This window comes from Ursus arctos, unplaced genomic scaffold (assembly GCF_023065955.2).
Source record: "Ursus arctos isolate Adak ecotype North America unplaced genomic scaffold, UrsArc2.0 scaffold_15, whole genome shotgun sequence".
NCBI classification, from domain to species: Eukaryota; Metazoa; Chordata; class Mammalia; order Carnivora; family Ursidae; genus Ursus; species Ursus arctos.
The window spans coordinates 43,976,764-43,994,121 of NW_026622819.1; the positions used below are offsets into that span (position 1 = coordinate 43,976,764).

General features: G+C 44.7%; 1 protein-coding gene across 2 annotated transcripts in view; it reads left to right on the top strand.

Moving 5' to 3' along the window:
• GALNT10 (polypeptide N-acetylgalactosaminyltransferase 10) overlaps positions 1-17,358 on the top strand; it is a 212,482-nt gene that overhangs the window by 88,045 nt on the left and 107,079 nt on the right. For both annotated transcript variants that reach the window (XM_026510837.4, XM_057312279.1), the window contains 2 exons: positions 6,728-6,830; positions 9,336-9,474. In XM_026510837.4, the coding sequence (XP_026366622.2) occupies positions 6,728-6,830; positions 9,336-9,474 (242 nt within the window). The remainder of the gene's footprint in view (positions 1-6,727; positions 6,831-9,335; positions 9,475-17,358) is intronic.

Genomic DNA, 17,358 nt, shown 5'->3' on the forward strand with positions numbered 1-17,358 from the left:
TTCATGACTCTCTCACTTTTTTTTTTAAGAGGTATTTATTTTAGAGAGAGAGAGCACGTGTGAGTGGGGGGAGGGGCAAAGGGAGAAGAAGAGAGAGAGAGAGAGAATCCCAAGCAGACTCCCTGATGCAGAGCTTGATCTCGTGACCTTGCAATCAAGAGTTGGACACTTAACCGGCTGATCTACCTAGGTGCCCCTGTGACTCTTTTGCACCCCACTCACTGCAGCCAAATCAGGCTCCTTGCCCTTAAGCAAATCTGTCCATTACTTCATGACGTCCATTTCTTTGCACATGCTTTCCCTCCAGCTAGATTCTGACCCCCCATTGCTACCCATCAAAATCCTACCCATTCTTTCATGCAGCTCTCAAGGACTCTGCTTCTGTAGGAATCCTTCCCTGATTGTCCCAGGTAGAATTTAATCTTTGGCTCTTGTAAATATCTGGAATTTATCCATACATCTTTCAGGGCCCCTGTGGGTTTTTTTCCTTTCTTATATACTTGTCTCACATCCGTGCTATTTGTTGAGTCCAGGGACTATCTTATTTATCTCTGTCTCCCCCGTGGTTCTTTGGACATAGTAGATCCTCGGTCTGTCAACAAAGTCAGCCTTCTTTGTTAGATGAATAAATACATAAAAACAATCCAGTTTATGTCCTCGAAAGTCATAAAGGAAGTACATGTATCCAATTGTCCAAACTCCATCGCTTAAAGTAACTTTATGTTTTCAGCTAAACTAAGCTGTACCTGGCCGTCTTTGAAATATAACCTTGCAAGCAACCTTGAAGAGAATGCTTTGCTGTATGCATGTGTGTGTGTGTGTGTGTGTGTGTGTGTGTGAAGGTTATTAGAATAATCTCCTTAGCAGATAGACAAATGTTTGGAATTATATAAAGTCATCTGAACCTCACAGCAAAATCATTCCACCACCTTTGCAGGGTTAGTTGTAAGGGGGGTTGGGGGAAGAAGCCATGCTGAGATTTGCAGCAGAATCCTCAGACCCCAGATGAAGCAGACGACCTGGTTGGCTTAACTTCCAGCATTGTGGTCTTAGAGTGGATAGTCCTTTTTCCATATTTTGAAGACACTCGCCAGGTGAGCCAGAGCTGCCAGGGTCCTCTGAGCGGGAGTTGCCGCATCTGCAGTGCTGGGATTCGAGCATGCACTTTGACAGATCTTTCTCCTTGGGCAGAGTACCGTTGGCTTGCTTCACCACCTTCCTTTCTTCCCTCCAAACGGTGCCAGGCACACTAAGTAGTGATTAAACAATAGATTAAAATTCCATTTGTGTGTGTGAGTGTGTGGCTGTTTGAGCACTAATCGATTCTTCCTGTGGAATGTTAAGTAAAAGCACGCGGATACCAGAAGCATTCTTTAGAGCAGCCAGTCAAAATCCATTTCCAATTTATTGTTTAATGGGATTTCCACGTTAATTCTGCCAGCCGCCTCCACAGACTGTCCCTTGCCTCTCTTGCCATGCTGTCCCAACCCCTTTGCCTCCTGTAGCAACAGGACCCCTGGGAACCAAGGGCAAAAGATGGTTGCTGAGGGGAAACAATCACAGCTTTTATAGACGAATATTTGAGTCTACAGAATTAAAGAAACAGCTGCCTCTGGACTGAAAATCCAGACGTGCTTTCTTGCACATTATTAAGCGATTGCCATTGCATAGGAATTGCTGTCTTTGGAGAAGGGTCGTCCGTGCCTTTCTTGTTGCTGAAGGTCTTGTGACCTTTGTTTCTATTACAGAATGCCACTATTAACTGGGAACTTTGTTCTTGGCTGAAGAATTTCCACGTGGGCACATGCCCTTCTGTGAATGGGGAGACTCTAAATCCTGTTCTCAGCAATGGCCAGTTGAATTGGCTCAGGTGTTAGGTTGCCTCTGAAGGGCTTACAGTTTTATTAATGATTCCCATCCCTCTTCTGTTCCCCCAGACGTGCCCATCACAAGCACCGGATCATAAGCTTTCTCTAAAAATAGTGTATTAATAGTCCCCCTTTACTGAGAAGGCCTGACTTTGTGCCAGACACGGAGCTGATGCTAAGCGAAGTTTGTTCTCCCAACAACGCACAGGTTATGGTCTCATTCTGTTAGTTTTCCCTATTAATCCGTCCAGGAAGTTGGGGTGCACCTGCCCTTGAAGTGAAACCGAGGTTTTTTTCAACTCTGAACCCGGAGTGCTCAGAGTCATTAAACTAGACTGCCTGCCCTGTTGATAAACAGACATTTACTCATTCAGCTGATATTTATTGACAGCCTAAGATGGGCTAGGCATTGGCTAGGAATGCACAGTGATGAACCAAACCAAGGGATGCCCCTGCCTTCCAGAAGCTCCCAGTCTATCCTAGGGAGAAAACAGCCAGATCTGGTTTGATCTTTGGGGCTGGCAAGCTATGGGATTTAGGGAAAATCTGTTCTATTCTCTGAACTTCAGATTTCTTATCTGTAAATCGAGGCAGCTGGATTTAGACAAGTGGTTTTTCCAGCTTTACTGTGACTCAGAATCACTTGGGGAATGTGTTTTAAAACACATCTTGGCCTCCCACCCCCCAGGTACTTTGATTTAATAGGTTCAAGGTGGGGCCTTGAAATTACATCTATAATGAGGGCCCAGATCTTCCAAAAACCACCCTTTGAGAGATACTGATCTGGCTGTAAACCCCATTAACACTTACACAGGATCTGTTTTGTCATGCCTGTATCCCCAGTGCCTAGCACAGTTCCTGGCACAGGGTAGGTCTTGATAAACATTTGGTGATAGTTTGGATGATCTGTCTATGGGGTTTCCATCGATGGACCTCAGAGAGTCCTGGACCACCTGAAAATAACCAGTTTTTGTTAAGGTTTGTGGGTAGCCTTCAAAGGGTCCTTTGGGCACTGAAAGCTCTGTGATTTTAGGATTGAAACCTAAATCTTCTCCTACCAAAAGCTCAGACCTATTAATTGGAAAGCATTTTAACCCACGTAGCAAAATTTGATTTCTGTATCAAGGTGATTTGATGAGATGTGAATTTACCGTAGATTCTTAAAATCCTAAAGGAGTTGATGTCCACATTTTATGTGTAAATTCTGGAAGCCCTCAGTATACATTCTGTTTTTGTGATTTTTCTCACTTCTTCTGAAAGTATCTGTTGGGTAGGTAGTGCTGTCTCCATTTTCCAGGTGGGAAAATTGAGGCACTTGTGACTCCTGTAACTTGTCCAAGGTCACATACACTGCAAGGGCTCTCTTCACTGAAAACTAGCCTGGGAATCAAAGAACATGGCCCCTATCCTCTTGCCTGCTTATGTGGCTTTGATTGGGTATCTTGTCCTGTTTGGGCCTCAGCTTCCCCATCTGTAAGGTGGGAGAGGAGTGGACTAATTGACTCCGAGCAGCTGCTTAGCTTGGATGTTCGATGTTCCTCTATAACTACTTGCTTAGACATAGAGAACTCCCTGTGTCTGCAGGCTCTGACATCCTATTAGTTTAGGGAGATGGAAGGGCTAATGAGACCACCTAAACAGTGTAAGTTTTCCCTGTAGAACATTCCAGAGGGTCAACCATCATGAAAGCAAAGGCAATGCTGGTGGTAGAAGCTAAGGGTGTGAAACTCATAGAATTTTGGAACCTTAATTCTCTACCCTGTCAGTTCAGCAATTCACTGTTCATTCTGAGAAGAAGAGTCAAGGAGTCTCCTTCCATGAGGTCACAGCTGTGAGATTCAATCCCGTGCCCCATTCCCAGTATCTAGGGAAGACTTTGATGAGCAAATGGAGGAAACGGAGCCCTTTATGGAATTTTAGACGCTTAAAATGTCCTTTAAGGGTGGCCTGACCCTTAACAATAGGAAATCTCCCTTATTTTCCAACTAGCAATTAAAAAAACAAAGCAAAACAAAATAAAACCTCAAAAGCCACCAGCTTGTTTTTGCCAGTGACCTTTGATAGTAAATATCTGTTCAACTTAGATACTAGAGCCCAGAATTGGTCTGACCAGCACCCGAGCAGGCAGGATTATTGCCTTCTTCGGTCTAGGTAGTTCTCAAACCTGAGTGTGCATCAGAATCTCTTGGAGGACTTGTTAAAACACTGTAGGGCCTCATCCCCAGAGTTTCTGCCTCAGGAAGACTGGGGCTGGGCCCAGGAATTAACATTTCTTTTTTAAGATTTTCTTTATTTATTTATTTGAGACAGAGCACATGAGTGGAGAGAGGGCAAAGCAGACCCTGCTGAGCAGGGAGCCCGAGCATGGGGCCCGATCCCAGCACCCTCTCCCAGGACCCTGAGATCATGACCTGAGCCAACGGCAGACACTTAACCCACTGAGCCACCCAGGCGCCCCAGGAATTAACATTTCTAACGAGGTCCCAGGTGGGGCAGTGCTGCTCACACTTTGAGAACCTCTTTAGATGGGCTTCTTCCATTAAGGTAGACTCAGCTTGCTGAGCTTCATTCTACCAGTGACCTAAGCAGTCAACTGAAGTTCCCAGTCTTTGGGTAGCAGGAGAGGGAAAAGGAATTGGGAGGGAGGGCGGGAAAAAAAAATTGCTAAACAGCCATGGACTAATCCCGCTTGACATCTTAGCAATGGAGTATTTACCTTGGACAGGTCCCTAACCCACCCCAAGGCTTGGCTGCTCTGTGTGTGAAATAGGAAAGTGGCTCCAGTCAGTTTCCAAGTGTATTTATTCACTTATTTGGAGATTTGATTGTCAATTTGTTTTTAGCAGGGGGCCTTTTTAAAATGAAATCTACATGGAACCGTGGTTCAGAGAACAGATGCATTGCTGGTCTGGTTGAAGGGGGTCGAGATCCCAATCTCAGCACCCCTCTTCCCAGGGCAGCACTGAGTGGCTCCTGTAGAAATGTAGCTGAACACAGTTGAAACCTGCTGGAAGAACTTCCAGCTCGGCTTTTGTGATTTCTGAGAACCCCCGAGAACTGTTCGTAGACACGTGGGCTTTGTTTTCACAGTTTTCTTTCCTTCTCTGACCAACACATCTGGCATGCTAACTTTCAGAATTTTCTCCTTGCAGCTCAGAGAGGCCTGTAGGAGAGGGAACGCAAGAAATTGTTATTATCATTAGAGCTGATGTAAGGATATTGAGCCGTTGTGGAAAATCTGCTAACACCAGGACCAGCCAGAGACTTAATAAAGAGGCTTGGGGATGGTTTTATTCTGGTGGCTTCTTGTTAGTGCTAATGTTGCAGCATGCCACATGCTCAGGGCCTTCGTAGCTAATTACATGGGACATAGGACTATTGGATCTTGCATACCACAGTGGCAAGAACAAGTCTGCAGGATTTTTAATGGGCAAGGTGATGTGGAACGCCATTCTCATTTACATGAACACAGGAAGATACTTAAAGAGCCGTGCGGTGCAGTGTCACCTGGGGAAGGCTCTAACTGAGCCCCCGGGCCAAGTCTTTAGACTTGACTGTTGGCATGGGGAAGCATCTGGAGCCCTCTGATGACCCCAGATACTGGAATAAAACTGCTTTAGTTAGGGAAACCACTTCCTAATAGGCCCACCAGGATGGACTTACCTCCCGGACACAATAAATGCCTTCAGAGCCCGGCCCCTGGGGGCTGCTCTCTTGTGACTGCTGTATATTCCCATTTTCTTTCAGCCTTCCAGTTGCTTGTTCATACATTCCACACACAATGGATGAATGTTCACCCTCTTTGGGACTGGGCCCTTGGGACTGTAGAAGTGATCAAGACCCGACTTCTGCTCCTGGGCTCAGAGCTTCTCAGGCCCGGCCCAGCTCTGCCACTCTCCACCACACCTGGAAGTCTATGCCCTGCCTCTCACTTCTGCTTACCTGAAGCTTAGCCCAAATGCCCTCACGTTTGGGAAATTTTCCCCAGTTCTCCCAAATGGAAGTCAACTCCTACAGCCCTTTCTCCAGGCCTCTGATTTGAGGTTCACTTACCTACCCTGTCCAGTATGTTGCCATGAGCCACCTGGAAGGGTCTGAATTGAGGTGAACACAAGTGTAAAATACACATTGGATTGCAAAGGCTTAGGGGATGCCTGGGTAGCTCAGGTCATGACCCCAGGGTCCTGGGATCGAGCCCTGCATCGGGCTCCCTGCTCATCGGGGAGCCTGCTTCTCCCTCTCCCTCTGCCTACCTCTCCCCTGCTTGTGCTCACTCTCTCTCCCTCTGACAACTAAATTAATAAAATCTTAAAAAAAAAAAAAAGGGATTTCAAAGGCTTAGTACAAAAAAAAAAAAGAATGTAAACTATCTTGGTGATTTTTTACACTGTGTGTTGAAATGATAACATTTTAGATAGAATATATTGGGTTAAGTAAAATACATTACCAAAATTGAGTCATCTTTTTTTATTTATTTATTTTTTTTTTAGTGTGAATACTAGGAAATTCAAAGTTACACATGTGGCTCACATTTGTGCCTCGCATATTTCTGTTGAACAGCTACACTTACTGCTTTCTCCCTTGAGGGAAAGGACTGTCTGCCCATCTGTTTTCTCTCCTGCTGGTTTCTGAGTTCCAGGAGGGTGGACACTGTGTACCTGTCATCCTTCTGACCTTTGCCCACCTGACTGGCAGACGGCAGCACTAACAAAGGTATACTGAGAGAATTCGTAAGTGAGCAGATGATGACAGACCATTAGTCAGCACCAAAAGCTCCCATAGATAGTGTAATTTCTGGTCTTTGTTATTAAACTTATTTCCCCTTTCCTTCTTTTTCACTGTTTTTATCTTTTTTTAAGGGCTCCCACGATCAGCAGAAGAAGATATTTTTTGGGGGAGATGGGCAAAAGCTGAAGGATTGGCATGACAAAGAAGCCATCAGGAGGGACGCCCAGCGCGTAGGTATGGAGAGCAGTATCGGGCACTGGCGGGTCCTGTGAAGGGCACGTATGCGTGCGTGTGATTGGCAGGCGTGTCTGGACCTCCTGTTCACTCCCTCTCCATTTGCCGTCATCCCTTCCCCTGCTTCCTGGGGGTCTCCCTCTTCACCTGTGAGCTTGACCCCTTTCTCCACTCACAGCACCAGATCCAGTGCCTTCAGGGATTGTCCCCACCATCTTATTGGGTGATAGACAATGTCTCCCCACTTATGAGATATTTTACCACTAAAATGAGGAGCAGTCATGGTAAGAGCCAACATTTATTAAACACCTGCAGTGAGCAAGGCTCATGCTCCACACTTTGCACATTTTCTCAGGGAAACCCCAAGTCACCCTTTGTGGCCCATTTGATGAGGAGGGACCTGGGGGTAATCTGCCTGCAGTCACACAGTGAGAAAGAGGCAGGCTTGGGACTCGAACCCAGGTCTGGAGGACAGAGTCGATCCCTACCCAGCTCTGTAGCCACAAGGTTGATGGATTTAGAAGGCTTCAGCTACAGTTTGCTTTGGCTAATTAGTCTTTGGAGCAGTTCCTGTTACACTGAGGAGTTGGGAAGGAGTGGGGAGGGGTGGGATTTATAGAAATTATGTGGAAAGTCACCTCTAGAGAGCCTGGACTAAGAGTCAGGATGGCAGCTCTGCTCCTGGTGCCTCAGTTTCCCCATGTGTCAGTGGGGGCTCATGCTTCCTGCTCAGACAACCTCAGGGTGTCGTTGTGAAGGTGACACAAATAAAGTGATGGGTGTGAAGCAACCTTACAATACTGGAAGGCACTGTAGAAATATAGGGATTGGTATTTTATTCATTTTTATCTCAGTTAAAAGCACCCACCACTATTGATTTTTTTTTTTTTTTTTAGATTACATTATGAAAAAACCAGACTACAGCAAGGCTCTAAATAGAGCTGATATAATAACCGGTGGTCAGGGAAATCTAAAAACATGACATGCATTTTTCTGTAGGGCAGTGATTGAAAATGAAGTAAGGGTGGGTGCTGCTTAAACTGAGAAAGGAAACTTTTGAAAAAAGCTGATTTACCAGGCAGTTATCATACCAGAATTATTAGAACATAGGGCTAACTAGCAAGAAAAAAAGTAAGCAGTAGAGACATTATTAAGAATAATAATAACCAGCTTGTGTTGAGTGCTAACTCTGTGCCAGGCATCTTGCCCTGTATTATTTCTCTCCTTAATCGTTACATTGAACTTTCTTATCCCCATTAATACAAAAGGCAAAGCTCGATCAGAGAAAGGCTAACGGCACGTCCAGGATGACAAAGCTGCGAGTAGCTGCCTTCCTGAAACTTCCCTCCCCAAGCAGATGCTTCTGGCTCTCCTTTTTTCTGCTGGCTGCATTTGTGTCCCATGCGGAATCTGTCCTGGGCATGAGCCAGCAGCGTCTAATTGCGGAGCGTTCCGAGTTACAGATGGCGGCGTCCTCTCTCTCATCTGGCTGGATGGAATTAGGCACAGCCCTTGGCCCCACCTGTCAGCTTGCACCTTCCCATCAAGCTGATGTTGTCCACATTTACTTTGCAACGTAAATAGAGTGATGCTTAGACCACAAGCTCCAGAGATGAGGTGATTTTTAACAAGCTGACTTTATGGCCGTTTCTTCAAGAATCTGTCCAGTTGCAGATTACTGGGCTGTTATTGCAGGGGTGGGTGTGGGCATTTCTACCCACCATCTGCACCCTGGGAACCCAGAGAAGAATTTCCTGGAGCATCAGGGATCCTTCCCCCAGATGAATTATGCAGAGAAAGGATGGCTAGCACTTTATCCACCCAAATCCATGACTCAAAGCAACACTTCTCAGGCAATCGTGGCCTAGGCTAGGCAGATCTTAATTGTTTGCTGACTTAAAAGGTCAAAGCATCTTTTATCATTTGTAGCGTTTTATATTTGCCTATGAAGTCTGCCTCACCTAGAGAGTAATCATAATATTGTTTACAAATTCTGCCATGTATGCAACTTCGCATTTGACTTTCTCAGTAGGGTGTGGGTAACAGATGGAGTGAAGCTGCAGTTCAGAGAGTTGGTGTGACTGGCCCAAGGTTGGTCAGCTCATATGAAGTAGATCTGGGCTCCTGTCCAGCTGATGGGATGCCATGGTCAGGGATGTCTGGGGCCCCTGGCAGAGTGGGGAAGCATGGACTTTGGAGCCCACAAACCTGCTTTTATAACCTTGTGTCCCAGTTTATCCATCCATAGAATGAAGGCTCGCATGTTCGCCCAGATGGCTTGCTGTGGGAATGTTGTGAGAACCGGTCTGTAAAGTGCATGACATGGGCCATGGCCAAGTAAATACTCATTCCCCTCCCCTCTTTAGACCATCCCTGTAAAATCTAGAGGTCCACTCTGTATCCAAGTATAAAGTTTTATCTCTGTGCTTTAATTTAATCATATCTTTCATCCTTCTTCCCCTACTCCATTCAATTAGCAACAGTGACTTTGTTCTTTTCTCCTAGGAAATGGAGAACAAGGGAGACCTTACCCCATGACCGACGCTGAGAGAGTGGATCAGGCATACCGAGAAAATGGATTTAACATTTACGTCAGCGACAAAATCTCCCTGAATCGCTCTCTCCCTGATATTCGGCACCCAAAGTGAGTGTGACATCGCTTATCTTTTGGGATCTAAGGATTTTGCCTGTGGCTCTTGATGAGAATTAATGAAAGAAAGAGATACATCAAGCGGGCTGGAGTAAATTCCCTCCCTCCTTGGGACACAGGGCCTTGGTGCAGAGGTTAATGTGATCTGATTCTCCTAGATTTCGAGGTGGGGTGGCAAAGGGGTGAAAAAGAGCTGACCTCCTTCCCCTTTTCAGGCAGTGGAAACTGTAGGACCTCTGTGCTCTGGCCATCGGGGACATTCAGACCTCGCGTTCAGACAGTTGCAGTGACAATTTCAACCCTCATGCTCCCCACTTTCTGTGTGATACATTTGTATTTCCTTTTCTTAAAAAGGGGCTTTATTTTCGCTATCCTGTGCATGTATATACTTGGTCTTTTTTTTAATAAGCTGTCTCAAGTCACTTTGAGACAGGACACATCGTAGCAGTGATAAAGAGGGTAAGAGTGGCCGCTAACATTCTCTGAACGGTTATCATGCGTTGTTTGCAGCATCTGAGGTTCCTGTGAGGTAGGTCCTGTAACGGTGCCCATTTTACAGCTGGGGAAACTGAGGCTTAAATGAGTGCCATAACTCATGGCCCCAAGGTGGCAAAGAAGCTGAGCCAGGTCTCCAACTCAACCAAAACCTGTAGTCTGGACCTTAAGCTCTCCTGCCTCCCTAGCCATTTCCAGGAGGCTTGTTGCCATGGTCCTGGTGATTTTCTACTAGAGCAGGAGTTCTTCAAGTCGGCATGTAGTAGAGTCACCCGGAAGGATGTTACAGCCCAGGATATCGTGCCTCACCCCCGTAAGTCCCGATTCAATGGGTCTGGGTTAGGGCCCAAGAACTGGTGTTGTAGGTGAGCTCCCATGTGGTGCTGCTGCAGCTGATCTTGGGTCCACACTGTGGGACCGTCCATAGGTAGGGTTCAAAATAGCTTCTGCAGGAAGGCAGTGCTGAGCGGCACAGTAGCACACAGTGTTTTGCTCAGGGCTTAAGAAAGTAGAGCCCAGGAAAAGATAATAGCAGCTAACACTTAGTTGGTGCTTACTGTATGCCAGGCTTGGTTCTCAGCCAGTGGTTCTCAAAGTATGGTCCCCAAGCCAGCACTGCCATGGGTACCTAGGAGCGTATTAGACGTGCAAATTCTCCGTTCCCAGCCTACATCTACTGCATCAAAAGCTCTTGAGAAGGACCCAGCAATCAGTGTTTTAATGAGCCCTCCAGGCAATTCTGATGCAAAGCTTACGTTTTAGAAGATGTTCTAAGTACTTTAAGTGCTTTGCCTCGCTCAGCCAAACCTTCCAAAAATCCAACGAGGTACATACCTTTATTATCACCATTTTACAGATAAGGAATCGAGGCATGATAAGGTTAGATGATTTGCATAAGATGGCACAGCGGGTAAGTGGAGCCAGACCTTGAATGCAGGGAGTCTGACCTGGCATCCGTAATCCACAAGGTCTTTCCACCTAGAAGAACTCAATGGGTAGAATGCAGTACAGGCCCACCCTGGAGACATTGCTGGTTCTGTTCCAGAACACCACAGTAAAGGAGTCAGAGGAGTTTCTTGGTTTCCCCGTGCATATAGAAGTCACGTTTACACTAAACTGTTGTCTGTTAAATGTACGCTAGCATTATGTCTAAAAAACAACGTGCATACCTTAATTAACAAAAAACGTGTTATCGCTAAAAAATGCTAACTATCATCTGAGCTTTCAGTGAGTCGTAATCTTTTTTGCTGGTGGAGGGTCCTGCCTGGACCTGGTGGCTGCTGACCAATCAGGGTGGCAGTTACCGAAGGTCGGCGTGACTGTGCCAATTTCCCAAAATAAAACAACAGTGAAGTTCGCTGCATCGATCAACTCTTCCTTTCAAGAAAGATTTCTCTGTAGCGTGTGTTGCTGTTTGATAGCATTTACCCACAGGAGAACTTCTTTCAAAATCAAAATCAATCCTTTCAAACCCTGCCACTACTTTATCCACTCAGTCTATGTAATATTCTAAATGCTTTGTTGTCATTTCAACAATCTTCACGGCGTCTTCACCAGGAGTAGTTTCCATCTCAAGAAGCCACTTTTTTTGCTCACCCATAAGAAGCAGCTTCTAATCCATTAAAGTTTGATCATGAGGTGGCAGCAATTCAAATATAATAATAATCATGAGAAAGAGATATTGTGAGAATTACCAGTATGTGACACACACACATGGAGCAAGCAAATACTGTTTTCTAAACAGACTTGCCCAACACAGGGTTGACACAAACCTTCACTTTGTAAAAAGCACAGTATCTGAAAAACAGAGTAAAGTGGAGTGACCATAAAATAAGGCATGCCAATACTAAAGAATTAATCTCGATAGCATGTTTGGGCTACTGACAAAATGCTTTCTGCCCCATTCCATCTTTCAGTTCCAGCAACAATACCTTGGGGTTGGCCTTATTATTATTATCCTCTCGACTTTGTAGATGAGGAAACTGCACAGCTAGGAATCTGTCCCCCACGGATGCTGCTTATCCAGGAGGGGTCCTATTCATAAGGACTTCTTGCCACGAGCGGAGGGAGCGTGGGGCCTCGGAGTGCTTGTCCATGGCGTTTGCAATAATTTGTTTCATGGTCTTCACTGTCAAGCCCCAGATTTTTCATCTAAGTCTGAGAATGTAGTTCAGATATTACTGATGTCGCTGGATTCAGAACTGTGACCTGACTCCGAGGGTCAGAAACTCAATTTATGTGTTTAGCCCCTTGCAGAGTTCAGAATTCTGCACTAATTTCATCCCACTGGCTCTAGAAAAGAAGTTCATCTGGGAGCGCTGCACTCTGACCTCAGCTGCTGTTCTGTGCTACTGTGGGGTCTCAACTCTGGCTATACCTGGGGTGGTTTTAAAAACAGACAGAGGCCAGGGCCCTGCCCCAGACCACTGGAATCCAAGTCTCTGGGGTTGCATCTGGGGTCTCACTATTTTCTAAAACCTTGTAAAGTAATGCTCACTTATAGAACCTGGATTGAAAAACTGCTGGTGTGAAATAAGGAATATTTTTATAATGAGAGAGAGAGAAGCTAGGTGTGGTCACAGCTTTCATCTGTCCATTCATCTGTTCAGTCAGTAAATATGCAGGAATGGTCTCCTGTGTGCTAAGCCTTGTGCTTGACGCCAGGAACACAATGATAAATGAGCCATTATTGCTGCCTTGTGCAAGAGGTGGGGACAGATGGGCCAAGCACGTCATTACACCACAGATGAGAAGACCAGTAATAAGAGTAGACAGAGTACTTAACTCCAGAGGACACCCCCACCCAGCACCAGCCTTTGTGGGAAGACAGTGAAGGTGGAGAAGTAGTCAAGAGATGCGTGATGTCTGCCTTACCGATTAAAAGTTTGAAGCTCCCAGCTGGTTAGAGGCCCCCAGGTTGGGGCCTGGCACCCTGGTCTCCAGTGCACTGCTCTCCCCCAACAGCTCAGGAAAAGAAAGGTCTTCTTAATCTAGGAGTCCTGGGGCCCACAGACAGGTCTGGAAACCTGAAGGAAGTAAAACAGTGCATCTTTCTTTTCATTAACCTCTCACTGAAATGAGGCGTTCCTTTCCATTATGACTGTAGGCAACAAAGCACCTGTGATGTTGTCACCAAAAGAAATCACTTACTTTCACATCGCTTTACAGATATCCAGAAATGTCATGAATACTCATCCCTGCTTTGAAGTGAAGGTGGTTTTTAGAGCTGCTACTAGATTGTGTTGCTCAATGCATTCATAAGGAAATACTTTTAGTACTATATTTCAAATTGTTTATTATTTTGATAACTACATCTCAGTCTAGTTGGTTTCCTTTATAATCTGTTCTGTTTTATTTTATGCATTGTAAATGCTGCTCTGAGAAGTGGCCTAGGCTTCAGCAGCCTGGCAGAGGGGTCCAGGGCGTCAGTGAGGTGAGGAACCACTGGTCTAGGTGGCTGTGAATGGAGCCTGAGGATGCCGCAGGCTCCTCTGTTGCCAGCCTACCCAGCCAGCCTCCAAGTCACCAGGAAGAATGTTCCTAAATCCAGTGCTCCTGACACCCCCCCCCACACCCCGCCCCACACACACTTTTTAGAATTCCCAGTGTGGAACCTCACTTTCCAGAAATGAGTTGACAGATGTCTTGAAGAGCATTTATTCTTTTCCAGGCTGGGCGGGGGGTTTGGTGGATCTTTCCTGATGGCAGAAATGTGTGAGGAAGGTAGAGCAGTGGAGACACTCTCTCCCTCTGCTTTCTTTGAGCTGAAACAAGTTCTCTAGCAGGAGCTGAGGCAATGTTTGCCTTTTACTTCTTCAACTGAATATTGGCAATAGCGTGCCAAGAACAGGATTGAGGGGCTGTTTGTGCCAGAAGCTGCACCAGGGACCATGGAGCCAGAGATCGGACACCAGGCAGTTGGGCCTCACTTGCTGGGCTTGCATGGGGAGGCGGCCAGCTGGCTCTGAGGGGACCTGCCCTCTGCACCGCCCGTGGAGGGAGCCCCAACAGAGGCTGGCTGGTGCGCTGCCCTGCTTTCCCTGCTCCCTGGGGGGGGGGGTGGCGGGGAGGTTTGCTCGGCAGCCAGACATGGAGGCCCCTCTAGGGCACAGAGCTGATGCCAACAGCCCCAACTGTTGAAATGCCTGGGGTCTGAACATTCCTGTGCAAACTTCTCTGAGAAAATGGTCATTTTCTCCCATGCGAACATTATCCATGGTAGGACTGAAAGCAGTCAAAGAACGTGCATGGTAGGAGGGAAAACTGTCTACAATCCTGACCTGCTTTCTCCAGTCCATTGGTTTAGCTTTCAGTAAATGAATGAACCTGAATGGAATCTTTGTTACAATAATAGGCCCAAATCTACCAGATTCTTGGTTCCACGCTTTTTGCTTGGTGCTTTTTGCTAAATCAGCTCCGTTGATTTATGACATATGCTGAATTAACTCAAAAGAGCTTAGAAGTTCATATGATTATAATAGCCCAGTATTCTGTGGATCGTCTTTACATCTCCAACAAGTCACAAAAGCAACAAGGGAGACAATTATAGCCTATTCGTGTTGACAAACATTTATTAAATATATACTCTGGAAAGAAAGACAACTTGTCAGCACAAGTTTAAATCAACCACACTTACAGCACTAGTTGTAATGATAATAATAGTGCCCCAAATATGAATGTACACACAGACATACAAAAATGCTATTTGGGGGCCAAGACGGAGTAACAGGGACATCCTCCTGCCTGAAATAACAACAACAAAGGACAAACTGTGAAGCAATGGTTTATAAGACATTGGACATTAGTCAGTGGCAGGCAGTAATTCTTAAGAGATGGGAAACAAACGAGGTGAGCCCTACAAGTTCCCCAACTTTTGTCTCGAGAGAGTTTCCAGGCCATGGTGTAGGGAGGGGAACCCAGGTAGAGACTGAACAGTGCTCTGGATTAGTCTAAACAATCATAAATTATGACCCAGAAAGGTCAAACTGTTTCTAAGTAACTTAACTGCATTCCAGAACAAAGCTTGAGATTATAAAAAAGACAGTTCAATATTGTCAGTATTCAGCATGGACCAAGGTAGAACCCAGTCAGAGATTATCAGGCACGCAAAGAAGCCAAGAAACATGGCCTATAATGAGGAAAATACTAAGCAGAATAAACCCAGAGTTGACAAAGATTTTAAGATTAGTAGAGGACACTAAAACAGTTATTATAACCGTATTCCATATGTTTCAAAAATTAAGTAGACACATGGATCATATAAAAAGTCCCAAACTGAACTTCTAGAAATGAAGCTAACAGTGTCTGTGGGGGAAAATAGTGTATGGGATGAACGGCAGCTTAGACATCGCAGGGGAACAATGAAAAGTGAAACTGAAGAATAGGGAGATATTCCAAGATAAAATACAGAAAAAGAATTTTTCAAAATTAAAAGAGCATTAATGAACTATGGGACAACATTAAGCAGTCAAATATCTAAGTAATCGGAGTCTGTGAAAGGGAGGAGGAAATCAGTGGCCAAGAGTTTTCCATGGGGAGTGACAACTATAAAACCACAGATCCAAGAAGCTCAGTGAAACCCAATCCAAGACACATGAATAAAATGACACCACGTACATCATAATCAAATGACTACAAACCAGTGATGAAGACAGTTTTAGAGTAAGCGGAGAAATGAAACATGTGATACACAGAGGCCCAAAGACAAGGATGACAGAATTCTCACTGGGAGCAATAGAGGCAAGAGCGTGGTGTAACAACATCTTGAAGGTATGAAAAGTAAAAACTCTGTCAACCCAGAATTCTAGACCCAGTGAAAATATCTTTCAAAAATAAAGGCAAAATAGGAACTTGTCAAACACAAAAAAGCTAAAAGAATTTATCACAACAGTTATGTACTATAAGAAATGTTAAAGGAAGTCCTTTAGGGGAAAAAAATACGATAACAGATGGAAATAGGGATTTCATTTACAAAGAATGAAGATCCCTGGAAATACTAACTATGTGGGTAAATAAACTATTTCTTTCTCCCCTTCCCCAACCCCATTCCACCCCATCCCCTACACTCTTTCTTATTGTTTAAATCTTTTTAAAAGGTATCTGACTGTGTAACCAGAAATAATAACAACATATTGTTGGGTTTAAACCTATGTTAAAGTAAAATGTATGCCAATGTAAAGGTCAGAGAGGAGAAATGACAATTACTAGTAGACTCTCATACTACTTGTGAAATGATATAATATCATTTAAAGTTTACTGTTATAACTTTAGGGGCGCCTGGGTGGCACAGCGGTTGGGTGTCTACCTTCGGCTCAGGGCGTGATCCCGGCGAGCCGGGATCGAGCCCCACATCAGGCTCTTCCGCTATGAGCCTGCTTCTTCCTCTCCCACTCCCCCTGCTTGTGTTCCCTCTCTCGCTGACTGTCTCTATCTCTGTTGAATAAATAAATAAAATCTTAAAAAAAATAAAAAATAAAAAATAAAGTTTACTGTTATAACTTTAAAATGTATCCTATAAATCATAAAACAAGCACTAAAATAGCAAAACAGAGTTATAGCTAATAAGCCAACAAGGGAGAGAAAATGGAATAATGAAAAATATTCAGTTAATGCAAAAGAATGTAGAAAAAGAGAGAAAAGGGAACTGAGATCAGAAAAGAAAAATAAAGGGGCACCTGGGTGGGTCAGTCAGTTAAGCATCTGCCTTCAGGTCAGGTGATGATCTCCTGGGATTGAGCCCCGCATCTGGCTCCCTGCTCAGTGGGGAGCCTGCTTCTCCCTCTCCCTCTCCCTGCCACTCCCTCTGCTTGTGCGCACACATGCGCACTCTCTCTCTCACTCTCTCTCTGTCAGATAAATAAAATCCTTTAAAAAAAAAAAAAGAAAAGAGAAATACAAAGCAAATACCGAGATGATGGACTTTAACCTAACCATATCAGTAATCACATTAAAAGTAAATGCACTAATTGTAACTGAAACAAGGCAGAGAATGATTAGATAAGAAAGCAAGATTCAACTACATGCTGGCTGCAAGAAACACACTTTAAATATAAAGATACAAATAAAAGCAAAAGGATAGGAAAGATCTGCCATGCTAACACCAATCAGAAGAAAGCTTTGCTGGCTCTATGAATATCGGTTAAAGTAGAATTCAGAACAAAGAATATCAGGGATAAAGAAGGTGGTTTCATAATTTAATAAAGGGGTCCTTCCTCAAGAGACCATAGCAACCCTAAATGTTCATGTACCTCATAAGGGAGCTTCAAAATACATGAAGCAAAAACTCATGGAAGTGCAAAGAGAAATAGACATAGCCACAATTATGAGATTTCAACACTTTTCTCTCAAAAATTGATAGAACAATTAGAAAATCAGCAAGGATAT